Source organism: Pseudoliparis swirei, chromosome 1 (genome assembly GCF_029220125.1).
Source record: "Pseudoliparis swirei isolate HS2019 ecotype Mariana Trench chromosome 1, NWPU_hadal_v1, whole genome shotgun sequence".
Taxonomy (NCBI): domain Eukaryota; kingdom Metazoa; phylum Chordata; class Actinopteri; order Perciformes; family Liparidae; genus Pseudoliparis; species Pseudoliparis swirei.
The window spans coordinates 5,919,874-5,940,746 of NC_079388.1; the positions used below are offsets into that span (position 1 = coordinate 5,919,874).

At 39.7% G+C, this 20,873-nt stretch overlaps 2 protein-coding genes and 1 long non-coding RNA gene across 4 annotated transcripts; 1 reads left to right on the top strand and 2 right to left on the bottom strand.

The window, feature by feature from the left end:
- The first annotated feature begins 379 nt into the window (after positions 1-379).
- anxa14 (annexin A14) lies at positions 380-7,063 on the top strand. 2 transcript variants are annotated; one of them, XM_056419274.1, is made up of 12 exons: positions 704-811; positions 1,283-1,379; positions 1,516-1,604; positions 3,684-3,797; positions 3,930-4,020; positions 4,123-4,202; positions 4,471-4,509; positions 4,999-5,089; positions 5,197-5,292; positions 5,374-5,429; positions 6,301-6,408; positions 6,570-7,063. In XM_056419274.1, the coding sequence occupies exons 1-12, from the start codon at positions 785-787 to the stop codon at positions 6,627-6,629; spliced, it is 948 nt and encodes a 315-aa protein (XP_056275249.1). In that variant the 5' UTR covers positions 704-784; the 3' UTR covers positions 6,630-7,063. The 2 variants fall into 2 exon arrangements, with proteins under 2 accessions (XP_056275241.1, XP_056275249.1); XM_056419266.1 differs by adding an exon at positions 380-445 and having other exon boundaries at positions 777-811; positions 5,374-7,063.
- On the bottom strand, positions 6,820-11,954 carry LOC130196863 (uncharacterized). The gene is made up of 3 exons (XM_056419254.1): positions 11,798-11,954; positions 9,927-10,601; positions 6,820-8,730 (listed from the first exon to the last, which is right to left on the bottom strand). Exons 1-3 carry the CDS (start codon positions 11,849-11,851, stop codon positions 8,053-8,055), a joined length of 1,407 nt encoding a protein of 468 aa, XP_056275229.1. The 5' UTR covers positions 11,852-11,954; the 3' UTR covers positions 6,820-8,052.
- A 3,628-nt stretch (positions 11,955-15,582) lies between these two features.
- Positions 15,583-18,118, bottom strand: LOC130195021 (uncharacterized). Its single transcript, XR_008831996.1, has 2 exons — positions 17,111-18,118; positions 15,583-16,067 (listed from the first exon to the last, which is right to left on the bottom strand). It is a non-coding gene; the product is annotated as an uncharacterized LOC130195021 (long non-coding RNA).
- Positions 18,119-20,873: the final 2,755 nt, after the last annotated feature.

The window sequence follows — 20,873 nt, forward strand, 5'->3', positions numbered from 1 at the left end:
GAGCTGGCATCTCGCCTGCAGGACTTGTTCGTGAGGTACGAGGCGAGCTGTAAAAAATGTAAATTTTTAAAATGTGTGTATAGCCAGACTAGCCTCAGGCTCTCTATCGCACGCTCCTTACACAACAAAGGCCACCTGTAAACAAACCTGCATGTCTGGATTCCTCCTCCGGGAGGAATGTCAGTATTGCTTACGAGTGGGCTGTCCGAGCGTAGGGACTCATGACCAATGGCGCCGACAAAGCTGCGAGGGTGCTCGGCGGCGATTGGTCAGCGGTCGGATCGACAGTCAGGTGGGTGATCCGGCAGCAGGTGTGGCTCAGTGAGGGTGGGGACTGAGAGAGGGCTGATTACAGGAGGTTGTAAAAGGAGAAGAAAAAAAAGAAGAAAAGTTACACTCCACTACCTCCACACCTTCCTGCCGCTGCCACAGCGTTCTGTTACAGGTAGGAAAAAATAAGGATTCCTCAAACAGTACTGTGAGAAAATGATTTATTTGTAATTGTATCATGTGTTTGTCGGCTTGTTGGGAGTCTTCGTCCATTACGGGTAACGCTTAAAGTCTATATCATTGTTGAGATGAATACGAGTCACGAATAAACCGCCATCAAGTCATTGAACAAACATTTTAATAGAGATGAAGGTTCACGTCAGTTTTCCCTATAGACACAATGTATGTCATGTTATGTTTCCACTGTGCCCTTGTTCCTGTGTGTGTGTTGTGTGTATAATTCACTCTACATCTCCACATGTGTGTGGACCAATAATCTCTTGCAGTTTCGACCATGGACCCCGAGTACTTCCAATCTCATGTGAGTAGACCGTCTCCCGACCGTTATGTCGTGACTCCTTGTTTCCCAAGACTCTGACTACCTGCACGCCTTGAATTCTGCCGCTATCAACACAAGTTGATCAGACGTGGTGGGATGTGAAGCTTAAGACTTACTATGCTGTGTTAATAGTTCTGCACTTATGCTGTCAAACTACTTCTCAAAGCTACTACCCCCCCCCCCCCCATCGTAGTCAAAGCAGGAGAATATTTGACATTCCAACACGACGGAAACTGACTTTTATCTTGTCAACGCCTTCGTGGAATGTCGTGGCACGTCCTCTTCACATCCTCTTCGTCTCGTGTTTCACAACTTATTGTTTAAACATACATATTCTCAAACGGACACTATCTGTGTCTAGTGACGGGATTTATGCAGTCTTAGCTCTTCTTCTTCTTTTGATTCATCGAAATTGTTTTTTCCGCCCCTCCTACCCCCCCATCCATCGAGTAGAACATGTGTTGGGGAACCCTCGGAACGGTGCGACCCTTCCCCAATTTCCACGCCGAGAGGGATGTGGTGGAGATCCAGGCCGCCCTGGACAGTAAAGGTAAAACCGGCTAAAAAAAACACCGTTGTCGACCATCGACATCGCATACGACCGCGCACCGTGCCACTGACTGTTCCACCCCTCTCCCCGTGGTCAAATACGCAGCATGGTAACGTTGTGTGTCCCCCCGGCTCAGATGCGGTGACCCTGGTGAGGATCCTAACCAATCGGACCAACGCTCAGAGGCAAGCGATCGCCGACGCCTTCGAAGAATTGACGCAAAAGGTCAGGACTCTATTACTTTTATTTTGGTTTTATTTTGTTGTGAGTGTTGTATTGGTTTGTGTAGATATAAATGTGTTCGGATGGGTGTAGGTAAACTGTGTAGAGACTGTGTAGATGTATAAATGAAAGGAAACTGAGAGCCATACAAAGGGAGGGGTGGGATGGGGAAAAGTTTGTGTAATGTTTTTGTTTTGTTTTGTCTTTTTTTTGTTTTGTTTTTTCTCTCCTTGTTTTCATCTTATGTAAAAAAAAAAAAAACATCATCCTTGTGTGGGGATTTCTACAAGGTTATACATTTGTATATTTTCTTTTTGTAAAATAATATTTTCAGCAAAACAAAATGTAAATGCTATTTCACTACAAATATTTTGTTAATAAAAAAAAATCTTTAAAAAAAAAAAAAAAGGTCAGGACTCTTACTGGATCTGACCAGATGGGAATGATTCCCTTTAAGAGCAGGAAGCGACTAAAACCTGATGTTCAGAGTAAAGGTTTCAACCCCCGAGAATCCGGGTTGTGCAAGACCACGTTGAGTTGCAATGGCGACGCTGCATGTTGCAAACGTGTGTGAGTCTGCTCATCTGTGACCTCCTGATTGTTTGCTGTCCAAACATCATGGGCACATGTTATTAAAAGGCTTAGGACACACCTTTGTGGAGAGAGGGAGCGGTGTACACTCAAATGATTTCACAGAGCATGAATATAATGATGGTTGTGTTCTACATGCTCTGAGTCAACCTTTTAGCCAACTGTTTATTCTAATGGAGGCGATAGCGTCTGGCACAGTGTCTTTGGGAAGTCCAAAGAAACTAGCGTAACTAATATGGGTGAGGTCATGAGTCCTAAAGCTTGGAAATCAGTCGGCGTCTTTTCACTTCGGGTTCCCTCGTCTTTTTTTTGGCGAGATGTATGAAATAATTAATTAATAATGAAAAGTTTAAAAGATTTTAACATTTTGTTCCACGATATGTCAGTAAACATCGCTTTTGGGAATTTTGAAGCTTTTACTCGTCTTAAAGTGGCCCGTGAGACTAATAAAGGACGAGAATAATCAGACTGAATTGAAATGATTAATTGGAATGTAACTAAGTCGACTATGTTTACTTATATCTTTAACTACCGCTTGATTTATTTTAACATTATTTATTGGCTACTTTGCAGATTTACATAAATAATATAAAAAAACGAAACCAACAAATACATTATGATGCATTATCATAGCTTAAGCTACCCGGCTTTACCATGTGTACACATTAGTGTATAGTTACTTTAACTTGTACTCTATGTTCATTTTGGTCGTCATGTAAGTTTTTTTTAATAAGATTTTAAATGCAGTACTTTAAAGAAGATATATATATATATATATATATTATAATTTTATTATATATATATTTTTTTTAAAGCACTGCATTTAAATTTTATTTTTATTTTTTAAATGCAGTATATATAGATAGATAGATATATACTTTATTAATCCCCAAGGGGAAATTTGTCGTAGCAGTAGCAGCACCAATAAACCAAACACACATGAATAAAAAATAAAATATAAAATATAAAAAACAGGGATGAAAGATATAGAAGCATACAAAGCAAAATATAAATAAATATATATGTATATATACAACATATATGAATACACAATACTAATGACAATTAAACTAAATATAAAAACACCAAATATAGACAGTGTGCAAAGTGTGTGTATGTGTGTAGTGCAAATGAAATGTGTGTGTGTGTGTAGTGTAAATAAATGAATATACAGTATATATATACAGGACTGTCTCAGAAAATTAGAATATTGTGATAAAGTTCTTTATTTTCTGTAATGCAATTAAAAAATTATTAAATATTAAAAGAATAAAAGGCTTGCAATATTTCAGTTGATTTGTAATGAATCCAGAATGCATGACATTTTTGTTTTTTTAATTGCATTACAGAAAATAAAGAACTTTATCACAATATTCCAATTTTCTGAGACAGTCCTGTATATTAAGGGCCTACAGTATCCTACAATGGTTGTTTTGATCCGGTACATCGGATTGAGCAAAGAGTGTATTGTTTACTCTGACTTTGTGGCAGGACCTGGCAGCTGGTCTGAAGAAGGCTCTGTCTGGAGACGTGGAGGTGCTGCTGCTGGAGCTGCTGATGCCGCCTCTGCACTACGAGGCTTACCGCCTGCAGCAGGCCATGGTGGTGAGTGGGGGCATGCATGCATATATATATATATATATATATACACATATAATCTCCTGGGATAGACAGGCAAGGCACACCTATGTGTATGTGGCAACTGTTGAGCAAGACACCCAGTGTGTGTGTGTGTAGGGTTTAGGCACAGATGAGAATACACTGCTGGAGATCCTGTGTACACAATCCGGAGAGAAGCTTCGAGAAATCAACGCCACGTACAAACAACGTAACTATCAATCTTTATCGTTCTTTTCCCATTAAAATGAATAAATAAAACGTTTCGGTTGATTGTTTAAAACCCACTAATCCACATAATCCCTCATTTCAGTGTTCAAGAAGGACCTGGAGAATGAACTGAAAGGAGAAACCAGCGGAGACTTCACAAAGCTTCTTGTGGCTTTGTTGAATGTAATTTAAATATGTATTTACCTTTAACCTCATCAATCAAACTAGTGGCACTAATACTGTCGGGCACTATCAGTAAAGCTTCAAATATGGGCACTAATAAGTAACACCCCACATTTCAGAGTATTTATGCAATGTATCTTGGATATGAAATAGCAGTGGGAAGTAAATGGCAAAAATAGGATTTCTCTCATTCTATTTTTTGTGTGGGATATTCCCATTTCGATTTGTTCTTGAAGTAGCAATTAAATGTGTTTTCTCCCTCCAACAGAAACATGATGTTCCAAGTGCAGTTCAAAGAGATATTGAGGTAATATTTTTCATGATACTGTTCAGTTTTTAGGATAACATTTTAATAGGATAAAGTCGACATGAAACAACATTTTTAACACCACACTATTAAGATACAAGCAACATGTAATGCTTCCTTCAGGTAACATTACATCTATTGCATCTGTCCCTCCTGGAGAGGGATCCTCCTCTGTTTCTCTCCTGAAGGTTTCTTCCCTTTTTTTTCAATGTGAAAGGGTTTCTTTTATTTTTGGGGGGAGTTTTTCCTGATCAGATGTGAGGTCAAAGGTCAGGGATGTCTATGTGTACAGATTGTAAAGCCCTCTGAGGCAGGTTTTTAACTTGTGATATTGGGCCAGACAAATAAAACTGAATTGAATTGAAAAATGTATCACACCTGTGATAAACCTGGGAATAATCTGTCATCCTAAATCAATCTGACGGCTCGCTATGAAATAAAAAATATGTTTCCTGATGTTTTTTATTGTGTTTCCTTGTTTCTATCTAGTCTCTCTGTGCTTCGCTGAATGGGGAAAAAGTAGAAACGGGCCCGTGGATTACCATCCTGACCTCCAGAGACTCAAACCATCTCAACGAAGGTGAGGCTGTAAACGAATGATTCTCACTTAGCTGTTTTGGTGTTTCCGTGTGGTTAAAACTCGTCTCTGTTTTTTAAACTTTAATACGTGGTTCTCCCCGTTGACAGTGCTTGAGGGCCTGGAGCTGCAGAGAGGACACGTGGTGGATCGGGTTCTGGAGAAGAGGTTTAAGGGAGACCTCCAAATGGGTTTGAAGGTTTTAGGTAAATATAGTTTGAGTGACTAAGTATGGACTGATAGTTTTGTGCGGACGCTGATATTTCTTAATATCTGCGCCACGACAGTGCAGTGCATCAGAAACCCCGACCTCTACCTCGCCAGGAGACTAGTGAACACGAAGGTAGGACGCACGAGAGCAAATGATGAATGGATGAAGTGAGTGATCGTTGCACTTTAAGACGTCTCATTAACACACCACTTGACGATTTAATCAAGTAATTGTTCAGGAAGTGTTTTTTTATATTCTTTTTACACGACAGTCATCACAAATACTCTATATATACTTGTACAGATGCAGAATCTTTTTTTTGTAGTTCTTAATTTGTCAAATGTATGTTGTCTAAATGTTCTTTATTGTTGGTAACTGTTGACTGTTTGAAATGTATTCATTACTTTATCACTTTATTACTATCATTTCACTTTATGTCGGACAAAAAGAGACAAACTTATTTTTTATTTTCTGTATATTCAACATTGGAAAAATAAGAATAAAGATAACTTTGAACTTTAAAAATAAATGAACACGATTTGTATTGTCCTGCATACGCTGTGTATAATAATCTAATATAATAAATGAAATCCCTTCCTGTAACTGAGCGGTGTAGATACATCTGCCTCTTGCCTAAGATCAGAGAAAATAACCATGAAGGCATGATGCATTCAGTTTGTAGTTTTTGCTTCTTTTTTTCGCATTATGAGACAGGAATTCACAAAGAAAAGATATCTGCCTTTTTCTTCTAAATTAACGAGATATGTTTAGTTCAATCGAGTAAATGAAAACTTCTCTACATCCTGGAAAACAGGGTAGAATTATAATTGTTTTCACGTAAATACCTTCACAACGAATTTTGAGATAATAATCCTGTTGATTAATAAAAAAACAGAACACATTTTTCTTTATCAAGTGAATGCATTACCTTTAGGAAATCATCAAGCTTCTGAGATTTTTTTTTTAGAAAGAAGTTCACACAGAAAACATTTCACTGTTTCAGACCCCGATACTGCAGGGCGTTATGGTTTCTCACGCGGAGGAAGACCTGCTGTGTATCCGGGCGGCCTACCTCAAATTAACGGGCACGTCTCTCTACACTGCTCTACAGGTGGGTCCCACACAATGTGCAAAACACGCATTAAAATATTTACATAAGTGCTTGGACTACTTTATTTTTTTTAAATGTCCAAATGAAATGTTTCTTATTTCTTTAATCGGAGAAAAAAGTATAATCCTGTTTTACATGTGAACTTTATCTCTTTTCAACAGAAACAATACAAAGGATATCATCTACAGGCTCTGCTGGCCATCTGTCGATCCGAAGATTAAACAAAACCTACACACATTTTGAGTAGCTGTGTATCTTTATAGTTATTTTTTTTTCTCCCTTTACTCAAGTATGTTGTAATAACTGTATGTTCTATTTCATATTTTATGTAATCTCATTTGATTTTTAATGCTTTGCGCATGCTCGTAATAAATTTAACAAATACATTGCAATCAAATGTAAATAAACAAGTGATGTGGGAATTGTTTTTATTACTTTTTTACATCTGCCTTTTTTATCGTTTCACTTTATCATGAACAGTATTTTTTTTCCTATTTTTTTAACAGAGCCACGGTACCCATTTTCACAATATTACTTGTCTTTTTTTAATTAAAGTTATTTTAGATGTATTGTAAATATATTATTACATTTTCACATAGGCAGGATAACAATCAAATTTTTTTCTGAATTAACAAGATACATCAGAATTTTAATCGAGCTCTGAAGTCAATGAAAACTTCTCTATATCCTTAATTCAGAAAAACAGGGTTGAATTCAAAAATAATTTCACGTAAATACTTCCACAAAGAATTGTTAGATAATCTTGTTGATTAATGAAAAAACATAACTCATTTTTCTTTATCAAGTGAATGCATAACCTTGAGGAAATCATCAAGTGTCTGAGATTTGTTTAGAAAGAAGTTCACACAGAAAACATTTCACTCTTTCAGACCCCGATATAGCAGGGGGTTACGGTTTCTCAGGCGGAGGAAGTTCTAATTTTAAATGTAATGTTAATATATTATTACATACATAGGCAGTATAACAATCACAGTTTTGTCTGAACTAACGTGGTCTAACATAAAGCGCTTGTAGCCTTAACCCTCCTGTGACCTTTAGGGTCAATTTGATCCCATTCAATGTTTAACGTCGGTTTTCTTTGGGGTCAATGTGACCCCAGGCTGTTTTTCACTGTGTCAAACCAATAAGAAATATCAACTTTTTTATATATTTAAAGGGATATTTAGGTAGTCAACAAACCAACATAAAGTACCTCACACTTAAACTTGGGAAACAATATTAATTCTAATAAATTTCTGGAGGTTTTAATTGCTGGGGTCAAATTGACCCCGAGGGTAAAATATGTTAGTAAATGTAAAGGTAACAGGAGGGTTAAGACTGAATATGTAGCTCTAAGTGAGCTCTGACTCGCATATCGTACATCAGTGGCCTCAGTTATCACATCCTCTTCTCAAATAACGAGTTATTCCTGATTCCACATCGAGATAAAACACAATCTTAAATTGATTAATATACACACTAACATATTTAGGAACAATCTGGAAATGTTCTACATATTGCGTTGTACATAGATTATATTCAATATTTCAATATTTTCTTACGATTTATTCAGTTGAACTCAAACTTCATTTAAACCCAGAAATATTTTTGGAGTTTTTTGTCCATGTCGGCAAGTTTTGCAACTCATGGGCAGAGCGTGTAGAGCAACAACGGCACGGCAGAAAACAGCAGAGAAGCTCTGACTCCTGAGCCTGTATTCGCGTTAGCAGCACTTGTAGGTTTGGTTGGAGCCGTGGGCTTCGTTATGGGCTTCGTTGTGGGCTTCATTATGGGCTTCGTTGTGGGCTTGGTTACACGTGGAGTGGTGGCTGGAGCCGTGGGCTTCGTTGTGGGCTTCGTTGTGGGCTTCGTTGTGGGCTTCGTTGTGGGCTTCGTTGTGGGCTTCGTTGTGGGCTTCGTTGTGGGCTTGGTTACACGTGCAGGGGTGGTTGTGACAGGGGAGGGAGTTGAAGGCGGAGGAGGTGGAGTTGGAGGAGGCGGAGTTGGAGGAGGCGGAGTTGAAGGCGGAGGAGGTGGAGTTGGAGGAGGCGGAGTTGGAGGCGGAGGAGTTGGAGGAGGCAGAGTTGGAGGAGGCGGAGTTGGAGGAGGCGGAGTTGGAGGCGGAGGAGTTGGAGGAGGCAGAGTTGGAGGAGGCGGAGTTGGAGGAGGCAGAGTTGGAGGAGGCGGAGTTGGAAGCAGAGGAGGCACAAGGGTGGTTCCGACAGGGAAGTGAGGTGGAGGCAGAGGAAGTTCAGTGGTATTCGTGACGATACTTGTTGACGTAGTTGTTGCTGTGGTGGTAGTGGTGGTCGTTTCTTGAGGCTGATGGAGAACAAAGTTGAACAATTATTTCGGTCAGTGTTACAAATAAAAGCCATAACGTATACCAATAATAATTCCCATAGTTGCCATCCACCCATCCATAAACATGATTTAGCAAAGTCATTGTGTTAGGGACTTTTTTTTTAGTTGTCATATTCTGCAATTGTCGTTATTACACTGGCTCTCTGGTCATGTTGCACATTGAGATTAATCTCTGCTTCTTTTCTAAACTCTGATGCAGTGGCTCTTAACCTTAGTGGAGGTACTGAACCCTGCAAGCTTCATCAGTGCGTCAGCCGAACCCTTCGTAATTGGAAAAATAAAATGTGATTTCTTCAAAATATGGGTATATATTTTATTAGTGCACACATAAGTGCACAAAATCACTGTGTTCAACGAACAAAAACAACAAATCCGAATTTCACACGAAAACATAACTTAATGAATATTTACTGCAACTCAATGAGACTTCTGCTGTTGCCTTTCAGATACGAGTTCAGCAATACGCGGCTTCACCCCGGTAAGTGTCGCTCTCGTATAATTTTCACAACAAAGTCTGCTCCTTTTCTTAGTTTTCATGTCCTCGAAATGCATTGGAAAGAAGGAAAATGGCCAAAATTTCGGCAGGCAATTTTACAACCGGACAGACATTTCCCTTGCGTACCGGGCTATACTGTGTGTGTCTTGACCCCTAGTGTGTGTCTTGACCCTTGTGTGTGTCTTGACCCCTGTGTGTGTCTTGACCCCTGTGTGTGTCTTGACCCCTGCCGAAACCCTGAGAGTGACTCACCGAACCCCCGGGGTTCGATCGAAGCCGCAGGTTAAGAACCGCTGCTCTAATGTGTTCTATCAGCACTCAAATAAGTTGTGTTCAACAAATAAGAGCAGTTTTAAAAAGTCAGGCTCCATGACTCTGTTTTGTATCAGACAATTCCTCTTGATCAAACAATGTGCACAACAGTTACATTAAACAGGTTTCTATGACTATTAAAGCCGCTAAATAAATATGTAACGTCTGTACACAACCTGCTGAAAACTTATCAAATATTTTCAGGACAATGGAACAAATATGAGAGCTGACTTAATAACCAGACTGACTTTGCCAAAGGGGTTAAGCAAATATTATTGACCACTTATTGTAAAAAAAATAATAGTTTTTTTGCATTCTCTTTTGAAGAAAATTAAAAAACAATTACCTCAGCTCTGACTCCTGAGCCTGTATTCGCGTTAGCAGCACTTGTAGGTTTGGTTGGAGCCGTGGGCTTCGTTATGGGCTTCGTTGTGGGCTTCATTATGGGCTTCGTTGTGGGCTTCGTTGTGGGCTTGGTTACACGTGGAGTGGTGGCTGGAGCCGTGGGCTTCGTTGTGGGCTTCGTTGTGGGCTTCGTTGTGGGCTTCGTTGTGGGCTTCGTTGTGGGCTTCGTTGTGGGCTTGGTTACACGTGGAGTGGTGGCTGGAGCCGTGGGCTTCGTTGTGGGCTTCGTTGTGGGCTTGGTTACACGTGGAGTGGTGGCTGGAGCCGTGGGCTTCGTTGTGGGCTTCGTTGTGGGCTTCGTTGTGGGCTTCGTTGTGGGCTTGGTTACACGTGCAGGGGTGGTTGTGACAGGGTAGGGAGTTGAAGGCGGAGTTGAAGGCGGTGGAGGTGGAGTTGGAGGAGGCGGAGTTGGAGGAGGTGGAGTTGAAGGCGGAGGAGGTGGAGTTGGAGGAGGCGGAGTTGAAGGCGGAGGAGGTGGAGTTGGAGGAGGCAGAGGAGGCACAAGGGTGGTTCCGACAGGGAAGTGAGGTGGAGGCGGAGGAAGTTCAGTGGTATTCGTGACGATACTTGTTGACGTAGTTGTTGCTGTGGTGGTAGTGGTGGTCGTTTCTTGAGGCTGATGGAGAACAAAGTTGAACAATTATTTCGGTCAGTGTTACAAATAAAAGCCATAACGTATACCAATAATAATTCCCATAGTTGCCATCCACCCATCCATAAACATGATTTAGCAAAGTCATTGTGTTAGGGACTTTTTTTTTAGTTGTCATATTCTGCAATTGTCGTTATTACACTGGCTCTCTGGTCATGTTGCACATTGAGATTAATCTCTGCTTCTTTTCTAAACTCTGATGCAGTGGCTCTTAACCTTAGTGGAGGTACTGAACCCTGCAAGCTTCATCAGTGCGTCAGCCGAACCCTTCGTAATTGGAAAAATAAAATGTGATTTCTTCAAAATATGGGTATATATTTTATTAGTGCACACATAAGTGCACAAAATCACTGTGTTCAACGAACAAAAACAACAAATCCGAATTTCACACGAAAACATAACTTAATGAATATTTACTGCAACTCAATGAGACTTCTGCTGTTGCCTTTCAGATACGAGTTCAGCAATACGCGGCTTCACCCCGGTAAGTGTCGCTCTCGTATAATTTTCACAACAAAGTCTGCTCCTTTTCTTAGTTTTCATGTCCTCGAAATGCATTGGAAAGAAGGAAAATGGCCAAAATTTCGGCAGGCAATTTTACAACCGGACAGACATTTCCCTTGCGTACCGGGCTATACTGTGTGTGTCTTGACCCCTAGTGTGTGTCTTGACCCTTGTGTGTGTCTTGACCCCTGTGTGTGTCTTGACCCCTGTGTGTGTCTTGACCCCTGCCGAAACCCTGAGAGTGACTCACCGAACCCCCGGGGTTCGATCGAAGCCGCAGGTTAAGAACCGCTGCTCTAATGTGTTCTATCAGCACTCAAATAAGTTGTGTTCAACAAATAAGAGCAGTTTTAAAAAGTCAGGCTCCATGACCCTGTTTTGTATCAGACAATTCCTCTTGATCAAACAATGTGCACAACAGTTACATTAAACAGGTTTCTATGACTATTAAAGCCGCTAAATAAATATGTAACGTCTGTACACAACCTGCTGAAAACTTATCAAATATTTTCAGGACAATGGAACAAATATGAGAGCTGACTTAATAACCAGACTGACTTTGCCAAAGGGGTTAAGCAAATATTATTGACCACTTATTGTAAAAAAAATAATAGTTTTTTTGCATTCTCTTTTGAAGAAAATTAAAAAACAATTACCTTTCCTAATGCCAACAGCAACATCAAGCAAAATCCCGGAGCCAATATCTCCATGGTGGAGAGTGAAGAGGAGGCAGAGTTGCACCAGAAATATTATTGAAAAAGTCCCGGAGCGTGGGAGGCTGTTCTCCCACCGGTACCTGGTCTCTTCTTACTTTCTTCTGGGAATCTGAGACGAAACCCTTTGTTCTTGCTTTTATTCAAAAATATCTCTTCCCAGGGGAGGGGTGGGGATGAATTCATGACGAACAGTGTGACCTGGTCAAGGAAGTCGGTTGGGGAGGTGTGTCTGAGATCCATGCATATATGTAACTATATTTGCACAAATTAATAAGTTATCGCCACCGGGATGACACATGGTTTCAAAGTTAAAACATTATCGTTAAGTATTAGCAAGCAAACACTCAAGCTTGACCTTTTTTATGACACTGGTCTGGTTTAAGGAAGTATGAATTCCTATAATATAATAACAAGCCACTTCAGCTAACCCCTCAAAAACTGCTCATTGTCTTTGACTCCAAACTCAATTTAATTTCTTTGAAATTGTAGTGAACATTACATATGAAAAATATTTTTTCATGGGGAAATTATTCATAATGATGGAAAATATTTGGCTCACTACCTCATTGTGATATTGACAAATGGTTTAATGTTTAACTATACACAAATATGAACAGCTTTAGATTTCCCTATACTTATATAGCTTCATGTAGTTGTTATTCAAACCTCTGGTGTTACATTTATGATCATAAAACATATGAATATTCCTCTTTCATCATGGTGGATAATTGACAAAGTTAAAAAAGCATTTCCTCATGTGAGACATTTATTTGGGAGATCATTGATTCCTTTCCCAGATTAATCATTAAGACCATGAGAGTGCTTACTTTTCTGGTCAGAGACAATCTTCAAACTCTGCTACTCAGCATTTGGGTTATTTTATTTATTTTATGGGGTTATTTATTTTATTTTTTGGGGTTATTTTATTTATTTTATTCATTTTTTTTTTTTTTTTTTTTTTTTACTGGAGCCTCTACTGGGAGCAGTGGCACAGAAGCATGAATTACACTTTTTTGATATAGTGTTTCCATCTTTGTCACTGCACTCACATTCATGGGTGTTTATTCTGTCCTTCTGCCGTGGACTCAATAGGCCGTCTCGCCATAAAACGTGTGGTTATGGTATTTAAATATTTAAAGTAAAGATGTAAATGTAAAATCACGCAAATATGAGACGACATCGTCCAGAGTCCAACATGTGGGCGTTGGCTCAGTATCCCTCTTGAGTAATGCCCTCCGATATCATTTTGACAATACAGAGAGATCACCGTCTGTGTGCCATGACACCAGAAACCTGTCCCAGTGGACAGATCAACGTCACACTTTGGTTAAAAAAATATGTCAAGGAAAAGCCTGCATCTGTACACCATCAGTCAAGCGCATGGCAGCAGTTCAATGCATTTAGGCCGATACTAGTGTAGATACGGGGAAGACGATTTTCTTGAGTTCAAACCAAGCATCAGAATGAGGAACAAAGGTGGGTCAGCGGTCCCCAACCGCACAGAGGGTTTTGATTTATTATCAAGGTTTGAAAATATGTTTTATTTTGAAAAATGACCGAATACATCCGTCTATGCTGTGATGTCAAGAGGTCAGGTCACATGATACGTTATGAAACTCACAATCTAGTGACTGACGGTGGCCTTAACCCTCCTGTTACCTTCACATTTACTAACATATTTTACCCTTGGGGTCAATTTGACCCCAGCAATTAAAACCTCCAGAAAATTATTAGAATTAATATTGTTTCCCAAGTTTAAGTGTGAGGTACTTTATATTTGTTTGTTGACTACCTAAATAGCCCTTTACATATATTTTAAAAGTTGATATTACTTCCTCAAAGGTTTGAGCACGTCATCTTTCAAGTCAGCCCTGCCAATTTAACACAGAAGGAAAGGAGGTCAGTACAAGAATGATAAATGATTATCCATTACCAAATCTCACTGGGATGGCTAGACTCCAACTTCTGACTCATACAACCTTCAATCAACCCATGTAATAAACAAGTCGAATAATACAATTTAAAAAAGTGATCTGTTATTATTATTGTATTAGTGTGACTTGTTTATTTAATTTCTCCATTTTGTCATGGGAAACAGACTAACGTGTATTTGATCAATCGAAAAGGCAACAGTGGTACATTTTGAAATACATTATGCGTACGTGTAGCTTTAACCCTCCTGTTACCTTCACATTTACTAACATCTTTTACCCTCGGGGTCAATTTGACCCCAGCAATTAAAACCTCCAGAAAATTATTAGAATTAATATTGTTTCCCAAGTTTAAGTGTGAGGTACTTTATGTTTGTTTGTTGACTACCTAAATAGCCCTTTAAATATATAAAAAAAGTTGATATTTCTTATATGTTTGACACAGTGAAAAACAGCCTGGGGTCAAATTGATCCCAAAGAACACCGACATTAAACATTGAATCGGGTCAAATTGACCCTAAAGGTAACAGGAGGGTTCAAAGTCGTTGTATGGATTAAAATCAAAGCAGAATATCCTGAGATTGCCCAAAAATCACTGAAACCTGCTTCCATTTCCAACATCCTGTCTTTGTGAAGACCAAAAAAGCAGACTGGACATAAAGAACACACTCCGGTGTCATCGTCTGCCTTCACCGCGAGATGCTACCGGCTCGACGCAGAGATACAAACTTAGGGCTCCCGCTAATTTGGTGTAATGGTGAGTTCGAATTTCATGAACTTTATATGTGTTGTTATGCCGGTCGTATCATTTTATTGCATCATATTTATTACGTCATATGTGTTACATCATGTTTATCGGCCACACCGTGAAAATAGTATCTTCCACGAAACCGATCCGCGGCGCAAAAAAGGTTGGAGCCCGTCGTCAAGAACAGGCAAAGACTCCAACTTACATTTTGTACCAATAAATATATAATCTACACACTGTTGATGTCAGAGTTTGGTAATTGTGACTCGATTACTACGTCCGTTGCTGCAAGCTGGATGCACAAGCATGTACACTCACTCAAATGTATTAAACTTAAATGTTACAATACCCCGATAACCTCTCATTGAACGTGCACCGTAACCATTTTCCTGTTGTTTCAGGTCCATTAGATATTTAACAGTGATATAGTTTCCACTTGAATTAAGTTTGCCCTTGTACTACTTGACCCGGAGCGTGACACATGTTCATTATAAGCGCGTCATTAGTCATGAAAAACGAAACAGGGTGGTTCATGACAGACTGAATTTGAATGTGTTGTGATTTGAATACACTGGGGTGTCATTTTCATATCGAAACCGGTGCAAAACCGAGTTAAAACAGGGTTTAAAGTGGGAAAACACACAGGGGACAGTGAGCTATTCCAGTATACCCAGACCTCACCTGTGGGATGCGGCTATCATTAATGCTTTTAAATACAGCCGTGCTTTTCTTACTCTGACATGCCGAAATATCCGCAGTGGCAAAGGTTTATTCCCATTATTTCCCTCCCGGTTTGAAAAATAAATACATTTTATAGTAAAAATGGCAATTTAATTAGCTTGTTTTTTTGTCAAAACATCCAGAGAAATGTCATATCCTGTGTTTATGTAGCTTACATCTGAAGCATGGTATTATACATCATGTATTAGTATGGGTTAGGAGTTAGAGGTACTTTGACATGTCAAAATGTCTGCAGTGGAAAAAGGTTTATTCACACATTATTTCCCTCCCGGTTTGAAAAATAAATACATTTAAGAGCAGAAATGGCAATTTTATCATCATTTTATTTGTCAAAACATCCAGAGAAATGTGTGTGTTTATGTAGCTTACAACTGAAGCGTGGCATTATACATCATGTATTGGTATCGAGTCGTGATCAAAAGCGGAAGAGAGCTCACAAAGCACTTCATGCCATTAACAATAGTGCGACAGTCACGGTTGGAGCCATCGAATTTGAAGGCTGTTTGTCTAAAATCTATCATTTTCCATAAAGGACGGGGGAATCCGCGATGCAATATCAAACCAATGCACCGCAGAGCAGGACGGAGATGGCAGGCACCAGCAGGTGAGCGCAGGGCCCGAGCAAAGAGGCCGACGTCGCAGCTGAAGCCTGGGACCGCCTGGGCTGCCGTGACGTCGTGTTGGTGGCTGCGATTGAGGCGGGGGTCGCCGTAAGGTTGCTGGAGGTCACGCGAGTTGGCGAGGCGGCAACAGTTGGCGAGGAGTCGCTTGGTGTTGGAAAGAGCAGCGCCTGTCGAGCATTGCACAAGAGATGTCAGTCAAACTGTACGGTAAAGCATCTTTGAACTAGAATGGGCACTCGGTAGAGCGCATACCTTCGCATATCACAAGATTGGGCATTGAATTATGAACATGTTGGCATTAGTTGCATGCCAATTGGATACAAATTGACAAAATGATGATCACGGGGCTAACTTCTCCACCCTGCGCAGCATTTGTGCTCTGAGTGGACGGCGTCGATAAAGCTGCAGCCCAGTGCGTCTCTGTGTGGAACGCCAACAAATCATTCCGCACCATGCAAATGTGGAGCTGCTGCTCCCGGTGAGTTCATGAGGCGTGAGCACATACATTTTTGCATATTGCTCCGGTCGATGTCGATGCCTGCAGTGCATCTCTGCACTCGACTCAGTGTCTGCTTACTGCACACAGCAGACATCTGCATCCATCTCTTTGCTGTGATTTCATCTCCCCTGGAGTCCAGTGCCAATACGCTTTATTGTTCCTGATGAGTTGAATTTAGCTGATATGGAAAAAACACTCTGGGCAGACACCAACAAGCTCCCTCCAGCACAAAATGATTGAATTTCACATAATTATAGCAGAAAGAGAGCTATAAATACATTTATTGGTCATAAGTACGCGATGTCGAACAGCTCTGGGATTAAGCAATATGAGTTCCATCCGTTTTCAGAGGAAAATGTACAAACAGTTCATTCAAACCCATCAAATAACCCTCGTGAAGATCGCAGTTCGACATGCTTTTTCCAAATAAAGTTACTAATGAGAAAATTACAAATGAAACTGCTGTTTCCAAGTTCGAGAATGATCTTCATTTTATTATTTTTGCAAGATAGAGCCTTTGGTCATGGGAGAAAAAAAAAATGTAAATCCAAGCAGAAATGTCGTCTCTTTGTACCACCCCTCGCAAAAAAACACGAGTTTTAAATGTAACTCTATTTGCCTCGACTTTGAGATTCATTTAAATGTTTCATTACCATCTGACCAATTTGACTGTGGTCAAAAACAGGACCAGGTGTCTAGAGTGTGCCTTACCTCGGGGCCGCCCAGCAACACAGGGCCAAGCACACAGAGAGGATGAGCATCCTGGTGGTCTCCATCTCGGGCTCTTCAGCGTGAACTTTCTGATAACTCTTAGTCGTAAGAGAGAGAGAGAGAGAGGGCGAGAGAGAAAGAACAAACATGCACTCTGGATATTGCGTGTCCAACTTGACCTGCAGTATTTAAATTAGCATTATGGCACCGGGGGAAAGGTTTGTGCGTATGAGTCTCACACTGGAATCTAATCAAAAATAGAGCTTTCTGAAATGGTCTTTTCTAAAGCTCGGGTTATATTTTGTATTTTTAACAATTCTCAGTGCAATGCCGCAGATTTAGAGCAATCTGATGAAATTCTGCCGGGTATTTTGACACCACGGACCATCCCACGTGAATAGCAAAGTGGCATATTACAGGATATATATCACATTACCACATCTTATCCTGGAGCTCAACAAGCGGCTCAGTTTATGTTTCAGCAGTTATGGATAACACAAACACGTTTTCAGAGGTCACAACTTTTCTGTTTCTGCTCATTCTAAGATGCTCTCGTAGAGACAGGTCACAAAAAAAGTTTGTAACTTCAAATCTAAATTTATTTGGTGTACGCTACCTGTTGGTGTACGCTACCAGTTGACCTGACTTGAAATTGAAAAACACAATAGTCCATATGTCATTGATTATGAGCTTTTACAGTATCGAGGAATCTGTGAGAGGATATTTCCCTCCATTCTACAACTGAAGGGTTAGTTCCAGGGCTTTCTCTGATAACACAGGAATTCCACTTGGCTTACTTTAACCTTTTTTTTCTATTATTTTTATTTTTTCTCTCCCCCAATGAACATAAATCTAACTATAGCAATAAAATGACCACCAGAGAGTCATTACAGAGCCTGCCCTGCTTCGGACATCATATTCAGTACAGGGCCTACATTCAAAAAAATGCAAAAATATAACAATGAGTTGCAAGATTTCACATGAAGCTGGGGTAATGATCTCGGTCCAGTTCACCTTGCCTGTAGTCGATCTGCTAAAGTCTCTGGAACAAGCCCAACGGAAGGTGCCGCTGTAATGTTTAGCTTTTGATATCAGGTCTGTGGAGGGGAACAAAAGAAATACTTGAGGCCTCTTATCACGGTGTGACCGCTTGCAAATACACATTTGATGTGCCACTCAATATGAGCATTTAAAAAATAAAAAAAAGTGGAGTTTGACACATTTGGATACAGCGTTTTACTTTGTCATCTCATGAAAGTTCAAACATGCGGCCTTCTGATCGTCACCGTCACGCTGCAGCCTCAAGGGCAGAAGGGGGAAACAACGCTGGTCCGTGAAACTGCTCCTTCTGGCAGCGGCCGGGTGTTCGTGCTGCTTTATCAGCCGTGTTATCAGCCGTGTTATCACCGCGCTGCGTATTTCCTGGTACGGGGCCTTTGTGATGCCTCTTTGAGATAAACCTTTTGTAAATCAGTGCCGCTGCGTATCATTTGTGACACTAAACTTGTAGGATTGGCCTCAGAAACCCTCCCCGAAGTCTTGCTCCAATATCGAATATGTATTTGAGTACTTTTGATTTGTGTCGTCATGTTTTATTGCCTCCGTAGGAATTCAGCCTCAACGATGAGAGAATTAAAAATGGTGGCATATGAGGAAGGAACACAACATGTTTCCATCTGGAAATGTTATTCTGTATCTGAGTTTTTTTATGTTACTTTATTGGTTTGAAAGTTCAAGTAACACAAGCAAAAAGTGTTTGATATTATTTAATGTGTGTACTAATTACTGTGTTATTATTATTTTCATTGCTGCTTCAAATGGTTTGAAATGAAAGATTCCCTTAAGATGATAGAGATGTTGTCTTGATTTGAACCATGGATGCTTTTTGTTTTGTTGTTGTTTGTTTCTTTGTTTGTTTCCTATAAGCACTCAAGTTCATTTGGATGTTTTTGGTCAAACCAGGCAAAGTATTTCTAATTGTCTTCTGTAAATTCTCACGGCTGCCGATATAAAAAGTCAAATGAAAGGCGCAAAACATTTATTTAAGCCATAAAGTGAAGATGGAGCCGTGCCCACTTCCTGATGAACGAGCTGCTTCTGGTTGTCTGTTTGACTTTCCCTGCTGTTCATTGTCATCAGCGGTTTCCTTCAACGCCCGACTGCCAACCAAATCTCCCTCAGGATACTATTAGGGCTCTAGCTGAAGTATTGCAATGAACACACACGAACATTATGAAAATATAGCTACAAAAACAGAAGGAGGGAGTGTGTCTGTGTGTGTGTGTGTGTGGGGGGGGGGGGGGTCAGAACAGGGTGCAGACGACTTGGCGCACACGACTTAGTGCAGGGAAAAGTTCAATTAGCTCCGCTTTCAGCTTCACAGAAATGTTGCACTTTTTCTTTCTTTCTTCTGCTCTTGCCATTTTCTTTGCACACTGCTCCAAATTGAAATTGTATATGCAAATAATAGAAATAATAATAATGCATTTATTTCATATAGTGCTTTTCATAGTACTCAAAGACTATTACAAAACATTTAAAAATCATCCTAAAAGCTATACAATAAAAAGAAATGAATAAAAACAATAAGAACATAGAGCACACAATCACATATACAAAGCCGTTCTGAAAAGGTGTGTTTTGATTTGTGATTTGAAAATGGAAAGGTCAACATTGATCGAGTTCTGTTTCAGGTATAACTTAAAAGTTACATCAGATAGTTTTACCTGCATGTATTTTTTCCATTGAAAAGGTGAACAAAGGGCATTTTAAACTGTAAGCCACACCACATTAAACCAAACTAATTACTTCCTCAAAGGTTTGAGCACGTCATCTTTGAAGTCAGCCCTGCCAATTTAACAAATAAGGAAAGGAGGTCAGTACAAGAATGATAACTGATTACAAATCTCACTGGGATGGCTGGACTCCAACTTCTGACTCATACAACCTTCAATCAACCCATGTAATAAACAAGTCGCACTAATACAATAAAAAAAGGTGATCTGTTATTATTATTGTATTAGTGTGACTTGTTTATTTAATTTCTCCATTTTGTCATGGGAAACAGACTAACGTGTATTTGATCAATCGAAAAGGCAACAGTGGTACATTTTGAAATACATTATGCGTACGTGTAGCTTTAATCCTCCTGTTACCTTCACATTTACTAACATCTTTTACCCGTGGCGTCAATTTGACCCCAGCAATTAAAACCTCCAGAAAATTATTTGAATTAATATTGTTTCCCAAGTTTAAGTGTGAGGTACTTTATGTTTGTTTGTTGACAACCTAAATAGCTCTTTAAATAAATAAAAAAGTTGATATTTCTTATATGTTTGACACAGTGAAAAACAGCCTGGGGTCAAATTGACCCCAAAGAACACCGATGCGTACAAGTTGTGTACAGGACATTGAAAACATATCATCATGTGAATGCTATGTTTTCACAGTTGTCCCCAATAAATTAGGAAAAGTCAAGAAATATGAAACATAAAATAATTATGTCAATCATTTTTTTAGAGACGTTAAACATTGAATGGGGTCAATTTGACCCCAAAGGTAACAGGAGGGTTAAAGTGATGCATACATGATACATTGAATTACTGGATGACCCAACAGTGCTGTATGTAAAACAGTTCAAATTGGTTCCACCTCAAGGAGCAATAATTTACAAAAAAATACTGCATCAGTGACATATCCGACAATAAGTGATAACAGGGATGATAATAAGCCTCGTAATGTAATTTAACTTAATATGTCGAAT